This window comes from Carassius auratus, chromosome 15 (genome assembly GCF_003368295.1).
Source record: "Carassius auratus strain Wakin chromosome 15, ASM336829v1, whole genome shotgun sequence".
NCBI classification, from domain to species: Eukaryota; Metazoa; Chordata; class Actinopteri; order Cypriniformes; family Cyprinidae; genus Carassius; species Carassius auratus.
The window spans coordinates 18,447,316-18,473,078 of NC_039257.1; the positions used below are offsets into that span (position 1 = coordinate 18,447,316).

A 25,763-nucleotide genomic window follows, 5' to 3' on the forward strand; every position below is an offset into this window, starting at 1 on the left:
ATCGACAGTTAGAGTGAGTGTCTTGTGGCTATGACTGAGGTTGCATATTGGGCGGTACAATGAGGGCCCAGCACGTTAGGAAATGAACACAGAGGGAAGCTGATGACCTTCAGATGCCGAGGACATAATGACCTGCTTAATGAGCATGCCACCACTGAGAAAATGGCACACCACTCCCAATTCTGCAATCTCACTCCTTTCAAGGAAGCAGTTCTTGCAAACTCCACAGAAAAAGAATGGGGGGTGGGGGTAGCAATGGCAAAACTATGCAGCAAGTCAAAAACATCTGTCAGGAGGTTTAATTGGGTTCATTAGACAACACAGCTAGAGTTTCCAATTACAGGCCTACATAATTAATTGCACTTGAAATTAAATATATTTTCTCATCAGCTTTTAATTAAACGTGACCCCTTGTTGTTGATTGAATCCCAGATTCTCAGGGTGAGCTACATTTTCATGCGTGTTTACCTGAGGTGCTCAGGGAGATGAGCTTGATTTTGGAAGAGGGTTAGGATGGGGTGGGGTGTCTGTAGATCAGCTGAGACATCAGCTTGGTGGGCTTCGCAGGGCTCCTAACAAGGTCAAAGCTTAACTAGCCCTCTAGCTCACTCAGAGAACAACTTCATTAAGCACAGTGCTTCGGCATTTAATGTAGACAACAGTATTTAGCTTTGTTCCCAAATTTTGTGAGCTGCTGCCTTCTAAGTAGACACCACTTAAAAGTCTTTTCAAGACGGAAAATAAATACTCTACATAGGCAGAAATTCTGCATGGAACACAAATAGAGCAGAAGGCACACAGGAGACATGCCTCACAATTAATTGCTTAAATAAGTTAATGAGGAAAGAATACATTGCAAAGTGTACATTATGATGAGTTAAAAAATCTTGCAATGCTTTCTACCTCGTAATTGAGCATAGAGATGCACATTTGAAGACAGTACAAGGACAGGTTAAAGCATGAAGACAGCTGCCAACTGTTTGGAACAAAGGCCCTTTAACCTGGAGGACATCTATGATGACTTAAACCTCTAGGTAGGCAGCCTACTAGTTTTTTAGGCTCTCAACACATATCAAGCCACTGCATTATATACAACCTACATGCTGCCTGCTACCTAAGACAGCATCCTAATGATTACTAAAACTGATTTAAAACATTTTACATAGGCAGTTATTAAAGGGATAGTTCACATTCAGTGGTTGTCACCATTGCATTCCAAAAAAAAGAAAAAGAAATAATAATAATAATAATAATAAACACTATGTTGAAGTTGAACTATCCCTTTAAAGTCAGTCACAAGCACACAAGATTACCATAAAATAGAGCTGAGCAATTTTCAGTTTACATACATTTAATTTAAGTTCCAAAACCCTGTATAGAATCACAGAGTAGCAATGTTTTTATTTATTTTTTATTTTTTTTATTTTTTTAAGTCCAAAATAGATGCGTGGATGGATGGTTCATTTCAGTTCTATTACACTGTTTTTTTTTCCCCCTCAGTGCCTAAGCTATGAAAAGCTGTTTATCTCTAATGATGAAGACACATCTGTGTGATCTCCATTCGGATCCACCTTGTGCAAATGACTTTGCACTCAATTTTTCCCCCCATATTTTCAACTTCAAAAAAAAAAAATATATATTATTTCATTCTGTGGGCTTTACATGAGATTGCACACAACAATTTACATTCTAAGCAGACACACATTATGCAAACCTATTTCACGCTGTCCTATAAAATATATTGGGTTATACAAAACATTATTGTTATTATTGATTTACTCTTCAAGGTATGGGCTCTCTTTATTTGGAACTGCTAGACTAGCTCTTATTTTCTCACTTGTACTTTGGATTTTCCACTTCTTTCATGGGATTTTATAAAACATAACAGAATTAATAGTGGGCACCTAGTAATATTCAATTACCAGAGTTCAGACTAATATGGTGCAAAACTAATACAGCTGCAATAAATCACGGACAGTTAATAATTCTCTTTATTCACTGTTTTACTCCATAAATGTTACCCACACGTGAAAAATCAAACCACAACCAGCATAAACTGTTGCTATGGCTCAATCATATCTCACTTTATCTGTTGTCCATTATTGATTTGGTTCACTGACCAAGCTGAATACAGTTGTTGGACACTGAAATGTACTAACAATGTCAGAAATCAATGATGTTAACTGTAATCTGCAGATGCTGAGCTTTCAAATGATTGAAAAGGGAATCGCATACAGCATCTTTATGTGTCGCAACTCTAGCACAATGTGGAAACAAAAATCATATCAGTCTCTTTCAGTGAGGTGACGCACTGATAATCATCAGCAGCTTGGATTCAGAGCCGAGATGTTTCAATGACAAAACATTACTTCAGCCTTTACAATGATCTTTAGTATTACAATAAGATTAGAATGCATAATTTATGTACAAACCCTATTTAACCAATCAAAGGTGGTTTGTTGACCATCAAGTTTTGTCTGTACTTTTGGTAGTTTTGGTCTCCTTTCAGATCAGCTAAACTATCATAAATCAACTATGAGCTGCAAACCACCTTAAAGTTTTTCTTTTAAGAACCAAAAAATAAGCACACATCATTATACCAATACCTTTGATGCAATTTTAAGGGTGAATGAGAACGTAGAGAGGTAACTTACCAATGAAGTAAGCCAACAAGAACACCAGGGTGACGGAGATGAGGATGGCACTAAGGGCGGCACATTTCCAGTTGCAGTTATTATAGGGTTTCTTCAGGCTAAAGGCAGGCCGTGAGAAGGTGTTCCGCGGCAGGGGCCGGGGAGGGGGAGAGTAGACCGTGCTGGACGTCAAAGGGTAGCCAGGTGAAGTCGTGCAGTACAAGGGCGAAGTCCCGCCAGGCTTGAACAGAAAGTGTCTGCAGAGACGCAGAAAATGCTATTGCTTATGTTCACAAAAATGGGACATTAGAGAGCACTGTGTGTGGTAAGTGTTTTCTCATCATGGTAAACAGTATCTGTAGAGAAGGTAGGCTTGATTCCCCGCACCGGTCAGTACTGCTGTCGCTAAGCACTTTTCCAAGCTGTTGCCATAGCCACATCTGAGCACTGGCAGCAAGTCACACTGTGCCCCGTGGGGTGCGTTATATCGTAATTCTGAATCGATATCAAATTTAATTTACAGCACGAGTGACCACAGTGGATTCTTGTTAATACAAACCCTTGTAGTGATTTCTAATTCACCTTAAGGGTGCGTGTGTCAAGAAGCTGTAGGATATTGCAGGATGTACATTATCAGGACAGCTTATTCACTGTGGATGGCATAATCTATGGTGAAGTCATTGACTTTGAAAGCACTATCAAGCTATACTGACCAGACGAGGGGAAACTCAGAAACAAACCACGTTAGGCTAATGAGGTACAAGAAAACAGAATAACAGACTTGCAAAAACTCTTAGTGCACACTACAAGACAGAAGCTTGTCATATTGGCACATTGCTATGGAGGATCGTAATTAGCAATACAAATAAAATACAATTGTAAATTGTCCATTTCTGTCGCAGCCAAAGCCTCGTGGGCAGTGCTCTAGAGTTAGATTCTTGTCTTAATGTCCTTTTTCTCCTGATCCCATCCCTAAATGTTCCCATCTCTCCTTCGTTGTCCTGGCTCAATAAAATGCATCTAAAAAAATTAAAATAAAATAAGCCTTTCGCTGATTACTAGCATTAAGTTTGTACGTTAAATATCACAAATGTGAGATAAAGAAAGAATAAATAAATACACACTATCAGGCGACTCACCAAGAATTGCACCTGCCGTAGCTCCGATAAAAGGATAGTTCACCCAAAAAGTATAATTGTGTTCCCATTTACCCATTCTCATGCTGTCTCAAATCTGTATGATTTCACGGTAACAGGGTTCAGTCTTGTAGTGCACACTAAAGGACTTATGAACCGTTCCTCTGAGAAGAATGCTAACACATTCAGAGTTAATTAGAAAAGTTGTTAGTGTTCAGAAATAATTTCTGTAAAAAAGAAACATGCAATTCATACAGTAAGTAATGAAACGTTAGATTCTGTTACAAAAGTCACTATGTAATGGAAAACAAGTGTGCACAGGTACCACTATGCAGCATGGCAAAGCAGATTCTGGCAGTCGCGGTCAGATCATGCAACATACCCATCAGTGTAAGCCCCGTCGCGGCGAGCTGTGGCCAGAATGTCCATCTCTATAAAGTTGTCCTGTAAAGTCTCTAGGAATGTCTGCTTTGCTATGTTTCTACACACAGGTGGAGAGATGGACAGATGGAACGAGAGTGAGACATGCGTGCAAGAGCGAGACAGATGTGCAAACACAAAAATGTGATCACCCAATGGCATTCTGTATACGGACAGAGTGAAGAGGGCGACAAGGACAAACAAACCCCAATTTCCAATGACAGGGTGCTGGTGCCGGATCCGGAACCCAATTTGAAACTGTTCCAATGTATTTCAACTGAAGTAAAAGCAGTGCTCAGGAGCAAACAAATAGCATACTAATACTGTTCTTTAGCTATTAACATCAGAACATCAGAGAACAGACAGCGGGAGAATCTTCACATCAAAGAATGTTTTTTTTTAAACAACTTCTCAGTCTGGCTAGACTGATGTTAAACAAAACTAGATCAAACAAAAGTAGATCTTTACTATTATCTTTTACAAAGCTGTTTATATTGGAAGAACCCACTGCAATGAGTATTTAATTAAACAAAAGTTTGTTCCCAACCTCTAATCCAGTTGCATGGGTGCTGATGTTTTGTACAACAGACAAATGTATCTCCCACCGTGTGGGGAAAGAGTTTTAAAAGTTAAATTGTTTTGGAAAGTGATGCACTGAGGTTTAAATAACATAACCGGTTATGAAAACGCTCGTCTCTCCAGTCAGTTGAAATGTGGGTCGGTTCTGAAAGAAGTCCACAGGTCCCACAGCTCGGCACCAGCACTATTTCGGTGGAAATGGGCAAACAGAGACATCCTTATGGAACTAAAGTTCTGTGTGGGGGGTTTTATCCCTGTGAAACCCGGCACGCCCCACCCGAGAGTGCTCACGCTCTTTTACCACACATGTACCTTGTGTTGTACGACCCATGCCCCTCTCTGCAAGCGTCCTGTTCTTCTCTGATAAACATTAGAGTATTCTGGCTCCTTTATGATTGTGGTTAGAAAAAAACAAGGCATTACTTTTCCATTCATTTCTTTACGTTCTTTGTGTTTAGGGGGCTGACACGACACTTTTCAGAAAGAATCACACATTACACTGACAGAATTCCCAAGTGGTTACTCTAAATCCTGCTCTAAGATGTGATTTTTTTTTTTTTCAGATTTTAAATAATAAATGGTTCCATAAAGCAGAGGTTTATTAACATTCAGAGAGGAACTCAGTGTGCATTCAGCGAAGCATGTCTGCAGTAGCTCCGTGCCCCCTGAGACGGCTGTTCCATAAGGGGAGACTGAGATAATGCAATGGAGAAATGAACCATCAACATGCATTGGGCAGGCGCAACACCTTCAGTTCAACAAGAGAAAATGTTTGTTTTCTTTTCTTCAGAGCTGTTCCAGACTGCCTGCCTGCTTGGCTGATTGTCTTTGGCCGGCTTATGTACATTTGTTGGTTTGCTCGGGCATTGGGAGGCAAATTAAAGTTTTAAACGAAGACAAGAAGGGCTCAGAGGCCGGTTTGGAGGAGTCAGAAAAGAATACATAAAAGCAGCCAATAAAAGATTGGCACTGCCTGGCTCTCGTCCAATGGAAGGGCTCGGTAAGCCTACATATCCAGGGACTCATCCAACCTATTCCAGCCCGGCCCGCTGTACAAAAGTCGCGAGAGGGAACCATTACAAAGCCATTAGCTAAAGCCTAAATGACAGGCCATCTTTCACTGCCCTTGTGGATATTGCTAATGGTTCCAATTTCATCAGAGAGATTCAGATAATTGATCGCTCTTTTTTTAGATAGGAGGGAGCTGTGGGTGGGGTGTGATGTCACTGTTTTACTCAGTTTCCACCACTCTTCTCTTGCCGCAGATCGGCTGGCGTGACCATCTGTTTCCCTATCCCATGGGAATACCTGGTCCAGATTAAAGTTTGGGGAAATCCATGATGTTTAATCAGTCATTATGTTGCTAACTGTCCCTCCGCAAATTCAAATTAACATTCATTTTCCTGTTGAGTGGACCGTTCACACCCATGCTGGTCACAAGCACATCAAGATGACAAAGAAACAGCTCAGAGTTTCTGAGCAAGTGCCTCAGTTCTTATGCTTATTATTAAACAACATAAATGTTAGGATACTTTTTTTTAATCCTACCTCCACCATTATTTCCTTATACTCTATATTACAGCTATTCAAATGAAGCAAAAGGAATGGGTTATATAGTATTTTACATTTATATTTATGCTTTTAGCAGATGCTTTTATCTACCAGTATGATTGTTCCCTGGGAATTGAACCCACAACCTTTTTCTTGCCGCAAACACAATGTCTACCCCTGAGCCAAAGGAACACTACTGTTTTCACTACACTACAATTTTACTACAAAATTCAAAAAATAAATAAATAAATAAATAAATAATATTTTGCGAATTATGAACATAAATAAAGCTCAGTTCATGATGTTTTTGGAAACATTACATGCATTGAGAATAAAATAAATCACTCATTACTGTACAAAAGTATAATGAAAACAATCCTGTGCAGACAATCTTGCTGTCTTTTAAATCAAATTCATCATTCATACATAGTACATTTTTTTATTTTATTTACATTTTTACTTTACGAAATATTATTTCGGAAATGTATATGCTTTACAAAATACTTTATAAATTTACAAAATCTACATGATTTATCTTATAACCAATTTTTTTAAAATGCATAATTATATTTATACTTTTTAGTAAGTACATTTTAAATTAGTAAGTGATTCAACTGAAAAACTAGGTAAGAGGCTCCACAACAAATTAAGAAAGTACTTTAACTCTGCAATCCCAACGGTAAATCATTGCAGTTTTGAGATCCGAGACCTGTGTTATACAGATGCTCTTAGCACAAAGTCCGAAAAGCCTAAAACTTTCACAGCAGCTGAAATATTTATGAGCCATTTGGGTTGGCTGGGTTGAGCAGTGCAGGAGGTGGAGGTAATCTGAGTATCAGTATGTATCATTTCTCTTCAGGCTGGTCTGACAGCCCTGATTTGCCTGCGTCATGCATGAGGAGCAGCCTGTGCAATGCAAACAGACATCTGAGAGGTTCTTGACTGATCTCCTCCACACAAGTGCCTCAGATAGAAGCAAACAGAGCAAGGGCTGATGGGAGATAAATAAGGAGCTGAGTTTTTAGCAAAGCCCCCTTCAGAACCTTGAGAGAATTCGCCCATCTAATGCATTTGGGCTTGAGATATTAGTTTAGCAACACTGCCCGGAAAGCCCAGAAAAAAAAAAAAAAAAATGCTTTTCTCTTGTTGCATATTTAGTCATGTTTTAAATGCATTCTGGCCTGATGCAGGAATTTATGTAAAAACGGAGCCGCATGAAACTTCGGTGTGACAGAGCATAAAGCTTGATTTAATTCCTAATTCAGCTAAACACTTTTTAAGGTCATTCCTACTATCAGCACATTTTATGTCCAATCATACTGCATTTTTATTCATACATACAGTGTAAAAGATTAAAAACTAATTAATTTACAAATGAATAAATTAATTAATATAAATTCATGAGGTTAATTAATCTTTAATTAATTAATTTGCCTGATCTAGTTAATTAGAATGTTTTAAACAAAACAATGTTTTATTGAAAATATTGTTTAAATTTTCAGTTAGTCTTTCCGATATTGCTTTCCAACCTGCTAGTCTTTTGTAAAAGCCCTTTAACAAAGGGTTGTTGCTTAATGACAACAATGTCAGGAGGTGAAACATTTTTTTGGCGGGAAACCTATTAAATAATATCTAAAAAATTTATTTTACTATATAAAATATTAGAAATGTGTAGAACAATATAATAATAATAATAATAATAATAATAATAATAATAATAATAATAATAATAATAATAATAATAATTACTTCAAGCTGACACCTCAAGCTAATTGGCTAACTTTGGCTATTTGTGTTCATCCTACGAGGTTACATTCACTAAGTTATTTACAACATTTTTGCATTTTAAACTGACCAGAGCCTTTTGAAAGTCTGGTATACTGTTTTACAGATACTCTTAATTAACTTACAGCACATTTAATTTTTTTTTTTTTTTTTTCAAACACCAGAACCACACACCAAATCTGCCAAACCATACACTAATTTTAAGCCTTTGACTTAGTTTTCAGTTTCATAAAACACTTTTTTTTGCAAAACACAACATACAATTCTCTATATATCACAAAAATCTAACGGGAATTATTATTATGGCAAAGGTATTTGCAAATGTTTGCTTTTGAGATGTGACTGTGATGTTTTGAATGCAGTGATTCATCTTGCAAGAGGTGTGAGGCATTTTGCATTTTATGTGTGCAATTCGTGGATTTGTGTGTAAAGTTTTGAAAATGTGTGTAAGCCAAAAAAAAAAAAAAAAAAAAAAAAACTGTAAAAGTCAGAGACATCAAAAGGTACTGCATAACAGGAAAGACCCACTATTTCATTGTGCGTCAAATAGGCTACATAAAGATTTATTGAGTATTTACAGTGTAGTTGATCTTTTAAACTGATACAAACAGCGTTAAATGCTTCATGCAGCCAGCATATGCATGCCTTATGCATTATAAAAACCTAATTTAGATACACGCACTTATCGACTATTTAATTTGCCAATTTACCACGAGAACATCACAGCACCACATATACCTGGTCTCTAGGGGAACGTTGCTGTTGAGAAGCCAGTTGTCCTGGGCACTGCCTGAGTCCTGGGCACTTGTAGGACCCTCATTGGGAGCCGAGCTATCGGTGGGTGCCGGGCTTGGGTTACTGCGCTGGGTGTAGTTGCTGCGGCTCAGAGAGCCAATGGAGGAGGCGTGGTGCTGACTAGGGGAGTGAGAGTGTGACAGGGGCAGCGGTGGCGTCCGCAATCGAGAGTGGTTCTGGAACGAGACCTCTGAAAAGAGAGAAACAGCCCGATCAGCAACTAAATAAATTAAATTACTGCAGTGTTCATTAGCATGTGCTGTACAGACATTTGTCTCTAGCGTTTTTCTGATACTGCATAAGTAAACAAGTCAATTTTCATTATCCTACATTTTATTGGAAATGGTATAGTTAACTGCTTAGGCAGCGGTACCAAAACTGTCCTCTAGGGGCGCACAAGAAAATGTTGGTAATGGCAGAATACACCAGGGAATTCCTGCTAGCAGCTGCTCGAGCAACACAGCAACAAATTATCCCCAATATCACTTTCTGATCAGTCTTTTGTAAAAAAAAAAAAAAAAAAAAAAAACAATAAATAAAAAAAAAAATCCCTTTAACGAACAAAAACCTGTTGCTTAATGAGAGCATCCTCCAGAAAGTGACATCGATTTAGTAGGAAACAACAGCAGAAACATCAATAAGCATTCTGTGATGTTAAGTGGTATGAATTGGGTTGTCTTACTATGAAACATCCAATCCTGTTATATAAAATATCAGAAATCAGATGTCAGAACACTGTAAACAAGTATAATACAAACTTAATGACACCTCATGCAACCTAACTTTGGCTTTTTATTTCCATCCTTTTAGATTCTAGTTTTTAACCGTCTCATTATAAAGTTATAATAACAAAAAAATTATGAGCTCAAGATTGACCAGAGCTTTTTTTTTATTATTATTATTCTGGTATACATAAGTTTTACATAAATGCTTCATTAAATCACACTAAGAAAAGTCTATATAAATACAACCTAATGTACTGTGTTAATACGTCTGACACATCTTCTGATTACAAAGGCATTTGTTGCCAAAAAGCCCCGTCCATATTTAGAATTGGCTAAACAAGTAATCTACATAGTGTGAATTAGATATTGAGGCAAGGGACATGCAACACAGACAGCAATTTGCAGTTGCTTTATTTGTATATAATTCTAACAAATACCATTAATGGTAATGCTAATGGTGTGGCTAATTGGTTTGGGCAAATGCATCTGATAAATGCATAAATAAACAGGGAAATGGTAAACACTGTACAATGGCAAAATGTGGAAATTATGTGGTTAATGCATAAATTAGTTGTTACAGTAGATAAATGTGATTATGTATCTGGAATTAGAATTAAAAAGAGAAGCTTACTTGGATAACAAATATAACTAGACCCTTTTCAGAGAAACGTTAAGATGTTGCCTTAAAAATGAAACACCTAGCATACTACTTAATGTTCTGTGTCACATCCAAATAGTGCTTTGGCTTCTACTAACAGCTGGGATCTCACAAACACTCATCAAGCAAAATACGCTGTTGACAATCTGTCATTATCAAGTAGACTGAATTACCCTCGTCTACCTGTTTGAAATTCACGCCATGATCAACTGCAGTTTGTGCGGATGGACCCGACAAGACAGCTTCAGCTTCCTACAAAGCGTTTGTCTCTTAAAGCCACTTTGCGTCATGGGAGATGGGAGCTATCAGACATGAGATTGTGAGCATCAGATTGTGGCAATCCAGACGCAGATAAAGACCCTTGTGTCCTTGTGCGCTCCAAAAGCCATTCATTTCCATATCCGCTAAACCATTCATCAATCAATAAACTAGCGCCTCATTGCGCTATGAACCCTTACTTAACAAGAACAAAGCAGTTTCATTTTACATCTGTCGAAAACACTCAAAACTAGATATATCTCTTTACTGAGAGCTTAGACTGTTGCTTAATGGGAGGCTAATGCCCTAAAGATGTTTTATTTACATTTATAAACAACTTTACCTTCAGTCGCTAAAGCTAACATGCTAAAGATGATTCATTTAACTTTCATTAGTTAAGAACATATATGTTTTATGAGGTGCTATGAGATTTATTAAAGGGGTAGTTCACCCAAAAATGAAAATTCTGTCATCATGTTCTCACTCTCATGTCGTTCCAAACTTGTATGAGTTGCTTTCTTATGTTGAACATAAAATAAGATATTTTAAAGATTGCTGGTAATCAAACAGTTGGTGGTTGCCATTGACTTTCATTGTATCTTTATTACCTACTATGGAAATCAATGGAAACCACCAACCGTTTGATTACCAGCAATCTTCTAAATATCTTCTTTTATGATTTGGGTGAACTATCCTTTTAACAACTTTAATTCATGTTAATCTAATGTGCTAAACATGATTCTAAGCAACTTTCATTAAATGTTTAGCTAATGTGCTACTACTACTAAGTGTTTTTTTTTTTGTTTTTTTTTAAATTACGCTTACCAAAATGCAGATAGTACAGAGTGCAAAACATACTTCTGAGGACATAATTCCACAATACAGGTATGTGAAAAATTGCTACCAATATGTAAATATACTATATCAAAGACTATAGAATACCCAAGACATGTCACTCATATAGTTTTGAATGGGGAAAAATGCAACGCTCAATATGGCCACTCAATCGCAGGAAGCTCCGCCTTCTGAATGAAAGAACCAATCACTAATTGGTAAAGTCAGCGTGCGTCAGCTGCCGTTAGAAGTCCCGGTTACTATAGAAATAGCCAGAGTTCTGAGACGTGCACTTAGGACTGAACATGCACAGTGGCTGATCTTAGCCTGAAAAATACGCTTTTTATAACGCTATTTGAGCAAAAGAAACAACATATATGACAGATTTGTTGTCAGATTTCTTTGGTGATTTCAAATATTAAATTTAATCGTAAGCTTAGGGAACAGTTTTGGAGAATTTGATGTTTCCCCATTCAAAGAGATAGGAGTTGCACTTGAATGCCTGAGAGGCATTTCAAAGATGGCTGCCGAGTGACATACCTTGTCTTAAAGGGACTTTGAATATATGCAACAGCCTTTTAGTAGGCTAACTGACATATATTAAACAAATAAATAGTCGAGGCATACTTTTATTGAAAAAATCAGTCTTCACAAGAAAAACAAACAAAGATTATGCATAATAATGAGGACATCCTTCACAGCGGGATGTCTGAAGTCCGACAGTAATTGTCTTTTGTTACAAAAGCAGAGTGTTGATGGCTGTAGCTGCAATGCTTTTAAGGAAATGAAGACAGAGACGGAACTTCTTAGAAACTGTCAGCACAATCTGGAGAAGCTGTATCTGTAAATTCATTCTTTCTAAATGACTGCCACAACCAATTCTAAACATAAAATATTACATAAACTAGTCAATCATCAGGTTTTGAACATCCTGATATATCCACATATTTTCCTTACGCCTGAGATACATGTGAGTACACACATACTTATCAAAACAATACGCCTCGCAGATACAAAATAATTTATGGTTGCTTGACTAAACTGACCTTCATAACCACTAACTTTTCTATCTTAGCAGAAACATGGACAATGATGTACAGAATAGAGCTTCAAGTAATTAAAAACCCTGAATCATTCCTTACTTTTGAACACTGCACAAAAGTTGCATGCTTCGAAGGTCTTACCGCAGTTTCACACACCAAGTGACACAGTATGTTCTCTGTTGGAAGCATGTCACCGGGGTGAAAGAATGCTAGTTCTCACATCTCTCATATGACTAAATGAGTGCTCTGCACCATGTGGTGAGTGCACATTTCTGCTGAAGATCATTATGGGATGCGTCACTGACAGGGACCACGTTACTTTTTTTATTCCCTTTCATTTTGGGCACCGGGCCGGATCATTTGTCAGAGCCAGTGACAGATGGGCCCGTACCAAGCCGCATTCCCACAATCCTACGCTACCAATTACTCAGAGCTCTGTTGAGTCTCTGAGCCAAGCTGATGATGGCCCTGATGAAACCGGATCAAAACAGACGGAGAGCTGGAAGAGAGGTAAACCATTTCCCCTGCACTATAAAGGTACGCAACGTGCGGGCGTACTACTACTATGAAAGTGGTGACATTCAAAGAAGGTTAATGTCAACAGGACTTGATTATCTGGCTTGTTTGATTGAATTAATTTGTAGTTTTTAATGCTTTAATTTTTTTCTCTCTCCTATTGCAATATAAAATGCAGTATGCAAAAAGTCATTCACAGGTTGATTTCGGAATCAATATAAAAACTGTGGCTCTTAAGAATGTAGCATTCTACTCAGAACTAAAATTTTGCCAGGGAAAATAAATTATAGACGTACAGCCCCTCAGGTAACAACAACAACTGCATGAAAACCCCATTATACATGTTATGAATGCTACAAATAGTAATGGACTTACAACAAGGTTAGGCGATGCATCACCCCATTTCTAAACACTTCACTAAACATCTAAACTCCTGTGTTGTGTTTTCGGAACAAGTTTGTCTTAACGCAGGGTTTTTATTCCCTAAACAGCAGCCAGTAAACAGAAGTGCTGATGCAGCATTGAAGGGTTGGAGCTTTATTTCTATTGAAAAGCACAGAAGGTAAGGCTCATTCGAGTCCTTGAGACAATGAGCATAATAAGAGGAGAAGCAATGATTCAGCAGGAACAATTCAGCGCAGTCCAGAAGGACCTGTAAGAGTGGAAGGTCTTTGATCGATCTAGTTTGCACAATTCCGTTTGCCAGCAAAGAAGTTTGCTTTGCCATTAAAGAACTGACAAATCCGGAAAAGTTCTTAGGTCTCAAATGGTCTTCAAAAAAGAAGCAGAGTATTGTTTAACTTATCATATAAAAAAAAATACAATTTTTACACACTTCTGAGGAGAACATTTACAGAAAATGAAGCCTGTTATAACACTTTATAATATTCTTTACTTATTTATTTTATTCTGTATGGTTGTAATGAGAATCATTCAGAAATATTCATGATTCAGTAAAAAGCACTGTATGTATGTGTGTGTGTGTGTGTGTGTGTGTGTGATATACACATGCATGCATACATACACACACACACACACACACACACACACATTTATTTTATTTAAGCAAAATTTTTACTTTTCTTTAAACAAACATGTATTTTATCTTTTATAAAATATAATTTCGGAAAATAAATCTGGATGTTTTTTTTTTTTTTTTTTTTTTTTTTTAGATTCACCCTCTCTTGAGATTAAGAATATAATAGGCATCTAATTATTCTAGATGACACTTTGCTGGTTGTAAAATTGCTTTATGATTACAAGACAGCAAATGAATAAAATAGCAATTACAAAGGGAGACAAGCAGTTCTCTGTGGAAATCCCATGGCATATTTATGTAGATTAGCAGCATGTTTTAAATGGGGGAGGGGTGTACTCAAAAGAGGTGCAAGAACTTTACTAAAACATGTTAAAAAGCTAATTTGATCTGTGAGAATGTTCTTGATTAGTTTGACTCCGTTTAGCAACAGATCACAGTCCAAAAATATTTCAGAAGCTCAAGCTCAATTTCTCTCAAGCTCAATATTTACAGGCGTCAAAAGCCCATTAACGTTGTCTGAAGTCAATCTCCAAGGAAAACTGGGCTGCTCCAGTCAGCAGTGTAAGTTAACCAACGAGTGACACTAAAACATCAAACCCTGGAGCAGAATTGATTTGTTTATGAATAATTGATAAGAAATGTGGTGATACAAACGTATCTTTAGAGTTTCATAATTACAAAATAAATCCTCTGTGTCCATGTAGCACAATGGATACAAACAATTCCAGTCAAGAGTGTAAAAACAATTAAGTTAATATTATAGTTAAGTTAATATTTAAGTTATATTAATTTAATTGTCTTTAAATAAACTTTACCGAATGGTGACAGGCAGATGGACTGAATGATTGCAAGAACGATAGATAGATAGATAGATAGATAGATAGATAGATAGATAGATAGATAGATAGATAGATAGATAGATAGATAGATAGATAGATAGATAGATTTGATTTTTCCTCATAAAGTTTTCATGAGATGTACCTATTCCATTTGGAAAGTGCAGATAACTTGTAGAAAGTTTACTGGTCATTTTATTTAAAGTAACAAAATCCGAGTCTCACTCTTGACAGTCACACCTGAGAGTGAGAACTCGTATGACGTGCCTCAGACACCCGATCAAACGTGCAATGTGTGAGACGGGCTGCAGAATTAATCTAAATCCCTCCGCAAGACAGACAGATCATTAAACGACGTCCACTGCTGCAACTCCAGCAGCTAAAAATAAGACGAATGCCCACAGATTGTTGAACATTTGTCTATCCCGCTAGCTTCATTTTCTGATCGTGAATGTCTGAATATATTGTGGTGGATCCAGCTTTCTGAACAGCGCAAAGAGCCGACAGCCACCCTGAGTGTTAATGGAGGGTTGGGTGTCTGTGGTTTTCACACATTTTCCTCCATTCAATCATCAGTTAAGGTGTTGTTCCTAGCCATTAGGAAAGACGGATACATGCGAAAATACAAGCTGTCTTCACGGGTTTCATATGAAGGCTAGCAGATATAGCTAACGGCGCTCAGAATCAGTCATGCTCTCAAACTCATCAAGTGTGAGTAACTGGCGGCCTCGCTGACACCTTCGCAGATATACCGAAGGAATAAATACACCAGAAATCTCTCACTGCATTCGAGAACCTGTTGTTTCGAAGATCATGCCGAATCAAAAGCAAATGTGCTGTTTTTCATTAAATAAATATGTGTCATTTTTGTGTCCCCTTGGGTCCTGAAGACATATTTGACGTTGAAGCGTGCAGATGGCTCTGTCTGGCACTTTGTTATCACCATGGTAACCTCACAATGGATTATCTAAATAAAGCGATGATTCAGGAGCATACACTGTACATTTACAATAGGTGACAATGCATTAGGAAAACAGCTGGCTGGTTGCAATTAGAAATATGGACAACGGTCGCATCCAGGTGCCTAGCTGAACGGACTATATAAATAACTCGAATGTTCTCATTAAAAATAATCGCAGGTGAAACTCACAGGAATGGCGAGTAGGAAAAAGCTCGTCCTCGGTGCCCTCTGCAGCTATCCCATTTGTTGCTTATTAAATCTCTCTTTTCCTGTCTGCTGTGATCTCTCCAGTGGATATATGTCCCGGTGCTAGCCCGTAAACCTCATTCGCTTCCCTCACGCCAGCAATGGGAGGGAATGATTAAATAAGCTCTAATGAAACCCAACTGATCTAAATGCGGAGCTGCAAAGTGACCCTGCCGCTTAATTTCCACCCGTTCATTCCTGTCTGGTCAACTGCAAAAGCATGTTGTGCAAGCCCTTAAAGGGGATCCATACACCATTAGTGGCCCACTGTGGCCCGAACCCCATGCTGCTCAGCGTAAAAGGATGCTAAGACAAGGGGGCTCTGTGATGAAGAACAGGGGCTCAGCAGGGAGCCCGTGGCCCAATAGCCATCTCTCCAGGAGCAGGACCCTGAGAGAAAGCCAGGGGCCATGGAGCAACACATGCTCAAAAGAAAGACCTCAAGCTTCAACAAGTCCGTCCCATCAAGCTAACGGGACCTAGCGGGCATAGAGATCTTTCACTCTTTCTTTTTTATGTTTTCCAACTTGCTTAGTCTCAGCCCCTTTAAATACAAAAAAGACATTTGGTTTGTGAACTATAGTTGAGGGAATTTCTGCAACAAAGACGGATGAATGGAAAAACACAATACAGTGGAGAGCGCTTTGGTGGAAAAACGCTACAGATGCTGTTTTTTTGGTTTTAATGTAGAATCACTCTGGGAAAAGTGAAATTGCATCCGTCTGATAACTCCATCTCTAGTTGATAGCTATAAGTAGTTGTCTGCAGATGTCAGGTTTAGCCTTCCCATGTTCTCATGTGTAATTCCTCCTCAATTGCTGGAAAAGCGTACCAAATTCCTCTGAAAAAATGTGCAGTTTTTTTCAATCCACAGCTCGAAACCCTGAGCTAAGCCATTTGAGCTTTAGTCTCAGCACTGGATCACATTTCTGGAACTACAGAATAACCCATGTTTCTGAAGACACGCAAAATCATAACAACACCGGCAACATGAAACTGGGCCTTTAAACTTCCTTATCATTTTACACAAGAAGCTTACCCTGTCCATGCTCTTTCTCTCTCCAGAATTTGACAAATCTGTAACGCTGAGCTGAGTCGGGCTCAATAACAGAGCCCTGTCACAACACAGTTAAAAATGCTTTAATATGCTCCCTTAATATAGAGACAGGGCGAAGAAATGGGGACGGGAGGTATTAACGCATATGACTGTCAACTTTAAAAACATATCAAAATGTTACAGACTCAAACCAACATAACACAGATCTTTCAAGACATCTGCTCGTGTTTACGTGAGGGCAGAGTGATAAAAGTGGGTCAGAAACTGTGAAATATTTGGCACTAACTGCGCTAATTAATCCACAGTGTGCTTTGGACGGCAATTTATGCCACTCAGCGTGAATGTGTAGGCACCTCTTCATTAAAAACCAAGGACTGTAACAAAGGACGTGACCACCTATCCAAGAGTCTGTCATTACTGCATCGCTCTTATTAAGCCTTGAGCTATCTGGCATATCCGTATAAGTAATATGCTAATACTTGGTAAATGAAAGCAGCTGGCTGTTTATTCTCAGGTTAAAAAAGCCTATCCAAATCTCAAAAAAGCGGGGAAAATGGTTAAAATTGACTCATTAGGTGGTTTAAGTAAATAAACAACAGTGCTTCTCTTTTCTTATTATAATTGTGTCCTTGTTCTGTTTTAAAGCTCAGCAAATACAGTTGCCAAACAATCAGAAATGACAATGATGGTACTCTTCAAAAGAGCAGGCTAATTTACATAATTTACCACTTGTTTACCTACAATCACAATGGCTACTTTGACACAGCCAGTGTTTGGATTGACAAGCATATTTACTAGCAGGTGACTCTCAAATTGGCATTTATATGCAAATCAACAAGGGAACTGAATTCAATATAAACACGTTCTGGTGGTTTTCAAAACCTCAGAGAAGATGACAGCTATACAATTTGAAACTGAGGGCAAATAATAAGTTGGGTGGCAACTAATTGTCAATATCAACCAAACTGGAGTCACTCTGAATTAACCAAACAGTATGAACAGAATCATATTTAGCAGTCAAAAACTCTACAGACAAGCACAATGTGCTGCTGTATGAACATAGCCATCAAGAGTTTTGTCTTTTAGTGCAAAAATGATTGGCAGTGCAGGAGCGACCTGACTTCAGATGAAAAGTTACTGACTCGTGAAATGTGAAGTAAAGAAAGCAGGATCAAACTTCACACCAACCTCATGCAACACAGTATAGCCTCTGGCAGGAATCTCAGTTCTTTACTACCAGGGATGCTGAGCTTAACTCCAGCACATAAACTTCCTTTTTCACGACACTGTGGTACGCTACTTTGTCTCAGTCAAATAGAGCCTTATGGTGCCTTGCATAGCTCGGAGGCAAGAGGCCAATTCCTTTGGTGAGTGTGCTACCCCTCACTGGCAGCCCGAGGGTAACCTATATACCAATGCAAATCACAGCCATTTGTCGGAAAGATAAGTCCCATTTTAGCATGGGGGTGCCACCGCTAGGTGACCGGGACGGTAGCAGGCTGCCGTGTGGAGAAGGGAAACTTCTTGCCATGGGAGGGTAATTCATTGCTTTACGGAGGGCCGCATGGAAGCAGGCAGGCACAATCCTCTTGAGCTTGATGTAATTCCAGCCTTAGGTGGTTAACTTGTAAAGGCTGATCAATTATTTACAGCATTTTTTTGTTCTACTCTGTAAAGAAGCCTTGAGGGAGAAGCCGAGAGCTGCTAGCGATGACAGGCTTCATATCGACTGCTCAACATCGGCATGCTCTCTGCTCTCCTCCAATTATCAAAGTGACGTGAAGCTTTCTTATCTGAAAAGGATGTTAACAAATCTTATTTCTAATTTGGTTAGCTGACGCTGTACAAACATCTTGCAGCGCAGACATCAGTTCAGGACAATAAGTTCATAATCACTATATGATTGGTTACAGTTTCCAACTAGAGTATCTACATTTTGTCGTATATTGGCTTTACTGTTAGCGGTGGTAACAATGTTAAAAGTAGTCAAAAAAAAAAAAAACATCAATGCCTAGCAAACAACTTCATCATATTTGAACTTACTGGACCACAATAGCAGCACAATGCGATCATTTCATAAATCCATGTGCTTTTCATCAGCAGCTCATTAGTAAGGACATAGTAACTTGTAAAATTGATTCATTGTGGTTAAAGTTCCTGCTGCGCTGGTCACTAGTCCCTCAGCAGGGTATGCTATTAAGCTTTTTTATCATTTACAGGCTTTCAATTGATTTTATCTTTAATTAAAACTTCTTGACCTTTCTAACACTACACAAAGTTAATGAAGACAACTCTAAAATGATCTGAAACGGTAGCAATCAAATTACTGCAAGAAATACAGACAAACTCAATCTCACACAGCTAAGGTATCAAAACTGCGATCCAGGTAATGCAAACAGAGACGTATATCGTAAACCACTTCATAAGTCACGGCACAGGGTGAAAATAAATAAATGGTCATAAAAATTGAAATGTGTTGTAAATTTGGTATAGACTATTTTCACTCATGATGCACAGTGCATCAATTTTGGAAATCAATAACAAAAATAACACTTTAATTATAATAATAATAAAAAAACTATTTAAATTCAAATTATTCAACTATAACACTTTAGTATAGGGCCAAATTCTCACTATTAACTAGATGCTTATTGATAACATATTGGCTGTTTATTAGTACTTATAAAGCACATATTCTGCTTAAACATGTATAAACTTAACTACTGCTACTAACTAATAATAAGCAGCAAATTAGAACTTTATTGAGGCAAATTCATAGTTAATGGTTTGTGAATAGTAAGAATTGGACCTTAAAATAAAGTGTGAGCTGATTGTATTTTAGAATGAATGGTAAAATGAATACAAGTAAATTGGTAAATTTTTATTAATTGTTAATTTAATTAAAGTCACCCTGTTTAACAAAAGCACTATTAATAAATATGATTAAGTGCTGTAAATGATTAACAGAACAGAAATCTTTAAAGCAGCTCTAAACTGGAGTACAACAGACTGCAATAAATCTTCAGCGTCTCTGACACACCTCACTTCCTGAACCCCAGCCAGAAGCTTCTCTTCTCAGCAGGCCTTAGTTAAGAAAAAGAAAAGTTCCCGCTAACATCTGACCTCCGCTGCTATGCCCAAAATATCCAGAAGAAATGAACGTTCGGCCTGTGGCTTCCTCCACAAGCTCCACAGCAGGTCCAGCAGGGGATGTGGAGACCCGTCTAGCAGGCAGCGATATTGAGAGGGACTCACCGTTAGGAGTTGCAGTGGCTGGAGCGCCGACGTTCCCTGAGCCGGTTTTAACTAAGAACAAATTGGGGCCAAACTCATCTTCTGACTCAGAGTCCTGGCCGGCCTGAGCCCCACTGTTACCTAGCAACCTTCCCTTGCTCTGATTGGCTGCATGGGAAGGGGGAGGGTAAGGAGAGTCGACAGGGGAAGAGGAGGCAGATGAGCAATGAAGAGGAGGACCTGTAGACCACAGACACAGACAACACACGGGGGAGAACTTAAAACACCACATAACCCAAATTAATAAATTAACAGCACAAACATGCAGAGAGAATAAATAAAGGCCATGAATGCACAGATAAAAGCTGTCTGTCTTGATTTATCTGTCTTTGCTCTTTAGATCTGCCCAGTTGACAGAGAGATTGACACAACTGATACAACTTTTTTGTTGCTTTGTTATTTCAAAAATGATTTTTTTTTTTTTTTAGTTTTTTTTTTAAGTTTTTTTTTTTTTTTTTACATTTTCTAAAGACAGATAGACAGACTAACTTTAACAAAACATCAAATGGAACATTCAGAAAGGATCACTGCTGATAAACAGTGATTGAAACTATTAATCAACAGTGAATAAACCAGTCATTGAGTGAATCTCACAAAAACATCCAGGTGAGGTCAAAATCATAAGAAAAAAAAAATTACATTTTGCATTAAGAAATCAAAGTAATTTTAGGACAGTTAAGATTTTAAAATATTAACAGTTAAGTTATCAGTTCACTGTAATTAGTTGTCTTTTAAATAACTGAAATCTGCATACTTTTAAAGCAGTACTATAAATATTTCCATGACATATCAATACTTAAACATATAAATAATTGTAAATTGTAAATGACTTTTTTTTTTTAGATGTAAGAACAACAACATTAACAATAAATATTTTTATACAAACCAAAGCAAATAAAAACGTTATTATTATTTTTCTTGTTGTTGTTGTTTTTTCTTGTTTGTTTGTGTTTATCGCCATGGCAGCTTCTGTGCCTATTTTCAATTTTCAATTATTATATTACCCCCCCCCATCTAAAACTCTAAAACTGTTGTTGTTTTTCTTGTCTATTCATTATTTTTAATATGTAAAATGTTGAATTGCATTATTAGAAATAATTAAAATGTGAAAAAGCACCAGACAATCCATATATATTTTACCCCCAAAAATGTAATTTTACTGTAATGTATTTATTTATATTTATATATATATATATATATATATATATATATATATATATATATATATATATATATATATATATATATATATATATATATATATATATATATATATATATATATATATAATAATAATAATAATTATTATTATTATTATTATTATTATTATTATTATTATTATTATTATTATTATTATTATTATTTTTATTTATTTATTTTTTATATGGAAAATAAATACATTACAGTAAAATTACATTTTTGGGGGTAAAATAAGCCAGACATGATCTCGTTGTTGAAAGGTTTTGTGGGATTGACCCAAATAGTAAAATCTAATTTACACAGGTTATACAAGCAATGATATTACAGTACTTTAAAGAAGTACAACTTTAACAGAACATGAGAATGAAACAGCCTGCTGGGGAAAATACACACACACACACACACACAACTTGATTTGCTCCCATTAAAATTGTGCTAATCTTTTCTTTTCGACCAAACCCTTGTGAGATATGAGACTGCATAAGTACGAGAACAATAGCAGCATTTTTACATACAATTCTGTGGCAAGATATAAATATCCACTAGCGAACATTTCAAGTACAAAAGTACTCGCACAAGTTCACAAAGTTTGCCCAGTTGTAGGACTTAAATGGGGTTTACACTGAGAACAATGTGTCTTAGTCTTTTCTTATATTATCACATATAAGGAGCAGACGAGCTGCCAGGATTATCATTCAAAGTTAAATAAAAATGTTGCCTTATATTTCTGGTACAAACACATGTAATTACTGCAAGGATGAGGTACAACTGACTGAGTGAAAGAGAATTAAGAAACAATTAGTGAAATTACCATATAATTCATTAAAATGCCAATCAAGTCTCCCGACTGTTAAATCTTAAAGATGGAAGCCTTGTGTTCCAAACTCATCATTCATCAATTTGACAAGTCTTAAAACACATTATATAATGGTCCATATAAAATGAGGAGAAAACATGCTAAACAAAAGCAAGTGACATTTTACTTTTAAAGCTAAGTCAAATATTTATGTACTGCTTCGTAAGATAATAATTGGCTGTAACACCGTTCAACTGCAACACAAATAATTGTGTGCGTTCAACACAAAAACATACACTGTTAAGTTCTTCCTAAGAAGTACTTTTCGTCCTGATGTAGAGAGTCTTTACAAGCGATTTCAACAGGAATTCTTTGTGCTTGTGTTTCATGAACGAGCTCAGATGATTGTTTCATCAACTTCAGGGTATGGAATGACACTAAGAGGTTCTTTAACTTTATTAAATGTTTAGGTACTGTATACTTCATTGATTTGATGGTGAAGCATGAAAGTCTCTGAAGTGGAAATCTGTGAATCAACCAGCGTTCAATCTCTGATCTCCTGCCGGGAACACGCCGCATAACAATAGAGACTATTAAGGGGGTTGTAGAACGGGTTCGATATGACTGAGGAGGGAAAGCAATAAGGATTTGTCTTTTTAAACTTGCCTAAAGGTAAAGTTTGTATAAAGATCAGTGTCCATAACCTAAAAAATCAGGTTTGAGGTGTTTCTCTTTGATTCTCTGCGCTGCCTGCACTCTTTCATGCTTGATTCACTCATTACTCTAATGAGCCTAAATTCCCTTTAATTAAGTCTGAATTAAATACACAGCTTTATTTGTAATCTGGGATAATTAATCTGATACAAAAGACAGAAAAATAACCTTCCTAATCATGGATCAAATCAATTTCCCTGAACGGATTGCATAAAAAGTTTGAGTTACTGAAAATATGAAAATCTCAAAACATCCATGGATGGAAAATCTTTTTAGAGACGTTTTATTTCTCATGAATCATTTCTTGTCTGACAGAAGACTACTTATTAAAGTTCTTTAAAAGTGCTGAAAGTCACAGAGGAGCATGAGGAAGTTTTGCATTCCTGTGCACGCGGAGGGGTGCATTTGTCTTGCAGGCTATGGCGGCCTGTTTTTAATTAATTCTACCTTGTGTAATTTATTTTCATTTCTCTGACTTCCAGAAGCGCTATGAAAGAGAGGAAAGGGAACTGGGAAGGTGAAGCAGTCATTTTGTAAAATAAATGTAAATGTATGATGATGATGATGATATGATTTAATAATTCAAACACAATAATATACATTAAAAAAGTAATTTAGATTTTCAATCTTTTTGCTTTTTATTATCATTACATTATTGTTTAGTAGTAGCACAATACTGTAAATCAATATTAATTTAATAATACTTAAAATAATAAGTATAATTGTTTTAGATTTTGTTTAATATAAAACATTTAAATGTATTACTTTGTAATTATTATTATTATTATTACTACCCAATAAATATGTATTAATATTTGTTTTTATTTTCATTTTATTTACATTAATATTATTATAATTAGTAGCGGTAAAAGTACTAAAATCAATATTAATTTAATAATAATTTAAAACTATTTGATTTATTATTTTATGTTATATATTATATTATATTATATATAATCATATAATAAAACATATAAATGTATAATGATTATGATAAATATTATAATTATTATTATCATGTAATTATTTAAACAGTATAATATACATTTAAAAATTAATTTAATTTAAATTTTATTTTTTATCATTATTACATTATAATTTTTGTACTGTAAATCAATCTTAATGTAATAATATTTATAAAATGATTATACTTATTATTATATATTGTTTAATATAAAACATTGAAATGTATTACTTTTCATTGTTATTATTATTGTTATTATTTTCATTGTCATCATCCGATAAAACAAGAAATCAATACTAGCATTATTTCATACTGTAATAAATAAATAACTTGTAACCATCTACTTTAGCAATACTACTACTTCCACTACTACTACTACCATTACTAATAATAAAAAATAGGAATAAAACATAAAATTATTGCAATCAATATTCATTTATGATGTTGAAAATCAACCAGAAAAAATAACAATTTATTACTAACGATATTTATTATTATATGCAAACCCAGATAAAGTAATGAACATTATTAGTAGCAGTATTTCAGATTACAACTAGACAAAAATTGGACAGTTTTCAGTTTGAAGGTTTGAAAGATTAAAGTCTGAATGTTTTGAAGGTAATACAGTGCATTCGTTTCTGAAGCCAACTTAATAATTACAAATAACATTATTTTCTAAGAAAACATAACCAGTGAATGACTATCTTGAAGCTACCTCTGCATATCTTGTTGTATAGAAGAAAGACTTTTAACCTCGAAGAGGTGTTCAATTCTTTAGTCGCTTTATACGTCACAGTACCACAGCAGTTCTCACATACAGATTTCTGTAGCCTCATATCCTCGTATTCTCCGTCTGACAAAAGATGTAAGTTGAGTCAGTTCTCTTTCAGCCCGTTTGCTCTTATTTCAGTTCCTGACAGACTTTCCCCTGTGGCCTGCCCTTCAAGTCTGGCCGTTGACTGCAGCGCTCCTGGGGCACGAGCGCAGCGGGCCACCCACGCTAACACAGGCCCTAATCTACTCAGAAGTCACCTAATTAAACGAGCAGGCGAACTACCGGCGGGCCCCGATTCGCAGGTAGGCTGAGATTTTTCTGTCGCCACAGCAACCCATTGTATCTTCCCATCTCCCAGGAGACCCGGCTGAACACAGAGCCAATTGCGAGGGCAATTGGTACAAACAGCAGGGGCAGCTTTCTGTTCTGCTTGGCCTCAATGCTTGAATAACACCGCCCTGGCCTCTGGGCCATCTTCAGACGTACTTTGCACTCTGAAACGAACATCAAAGCCCGCCGAGTAAAGATGCTTTAGTCAGTGAGGTTTTCAAATAGGACGTCACACCACTTAATTCGCTCTAGCTAAGAGCTTTCGGAATTATGTCATTATAATCAATAAGAATGCATTATCGGTAATCAGTTCGTACCATTACGAAGCCTCTTCCACCAAATTAAACTGATGAAGTCAGACGTCGTATGCGTTATCCAATGCACGCATTATTTTAGCAACAATAACAACATGGCACGAATCAAATGGGAAGATTAGACTAGCATCTATGAGAGTCTGCTGGAGATACTGGATTTCACTTGTAAGCGCAGTTTGATGGCGAACAAAAATAATCGCAGTGCGGATGAAGGGGCATCGATTGCACAACAGCACAGCTGCTGATGGTGAAAAGAAGGCTGAAATGGCAGGAAATGAGTTACTACCACAGTTCTCACATCCAT

At 36.7% G+C, this 25,763-nt stretch overlaps 1 protein-coding gene across 8 annotated transcripts in view; it reads right to left on the minus strand.

The window, feature by feature from the left end:
* The window catches only part of tenm4 (teneurin transmembrane protein 4), a 206,451-nt gene that overhangs the window by 103,362 nt on the left and 77,326 nt on the right, over positions 1-25,763 (minus strand). For 2 of the 8 annotated variants that reach the window (XM_026282776.1, XM_026282775.1), the window contains exons 4-7: positions 20,328-20,546; positions 8,843-9,089; positions 4,152-4,250; positions 2,655-2,890 (exon numbers count right to left, since the gene is read on the minus strand). In XM_026282776.1, the coding sequence (XP_026138561.1) occupies positions 2,655-2,890; positions 4,152-4,250; positions 8,843-9,089; positions 20,328-20,546 (801 nt within the window). The other 6 variants (XM_026282782.1, XM_026282778.1, XM_026282781.1 and 3 more) reach the window with 5 other exon arrangements.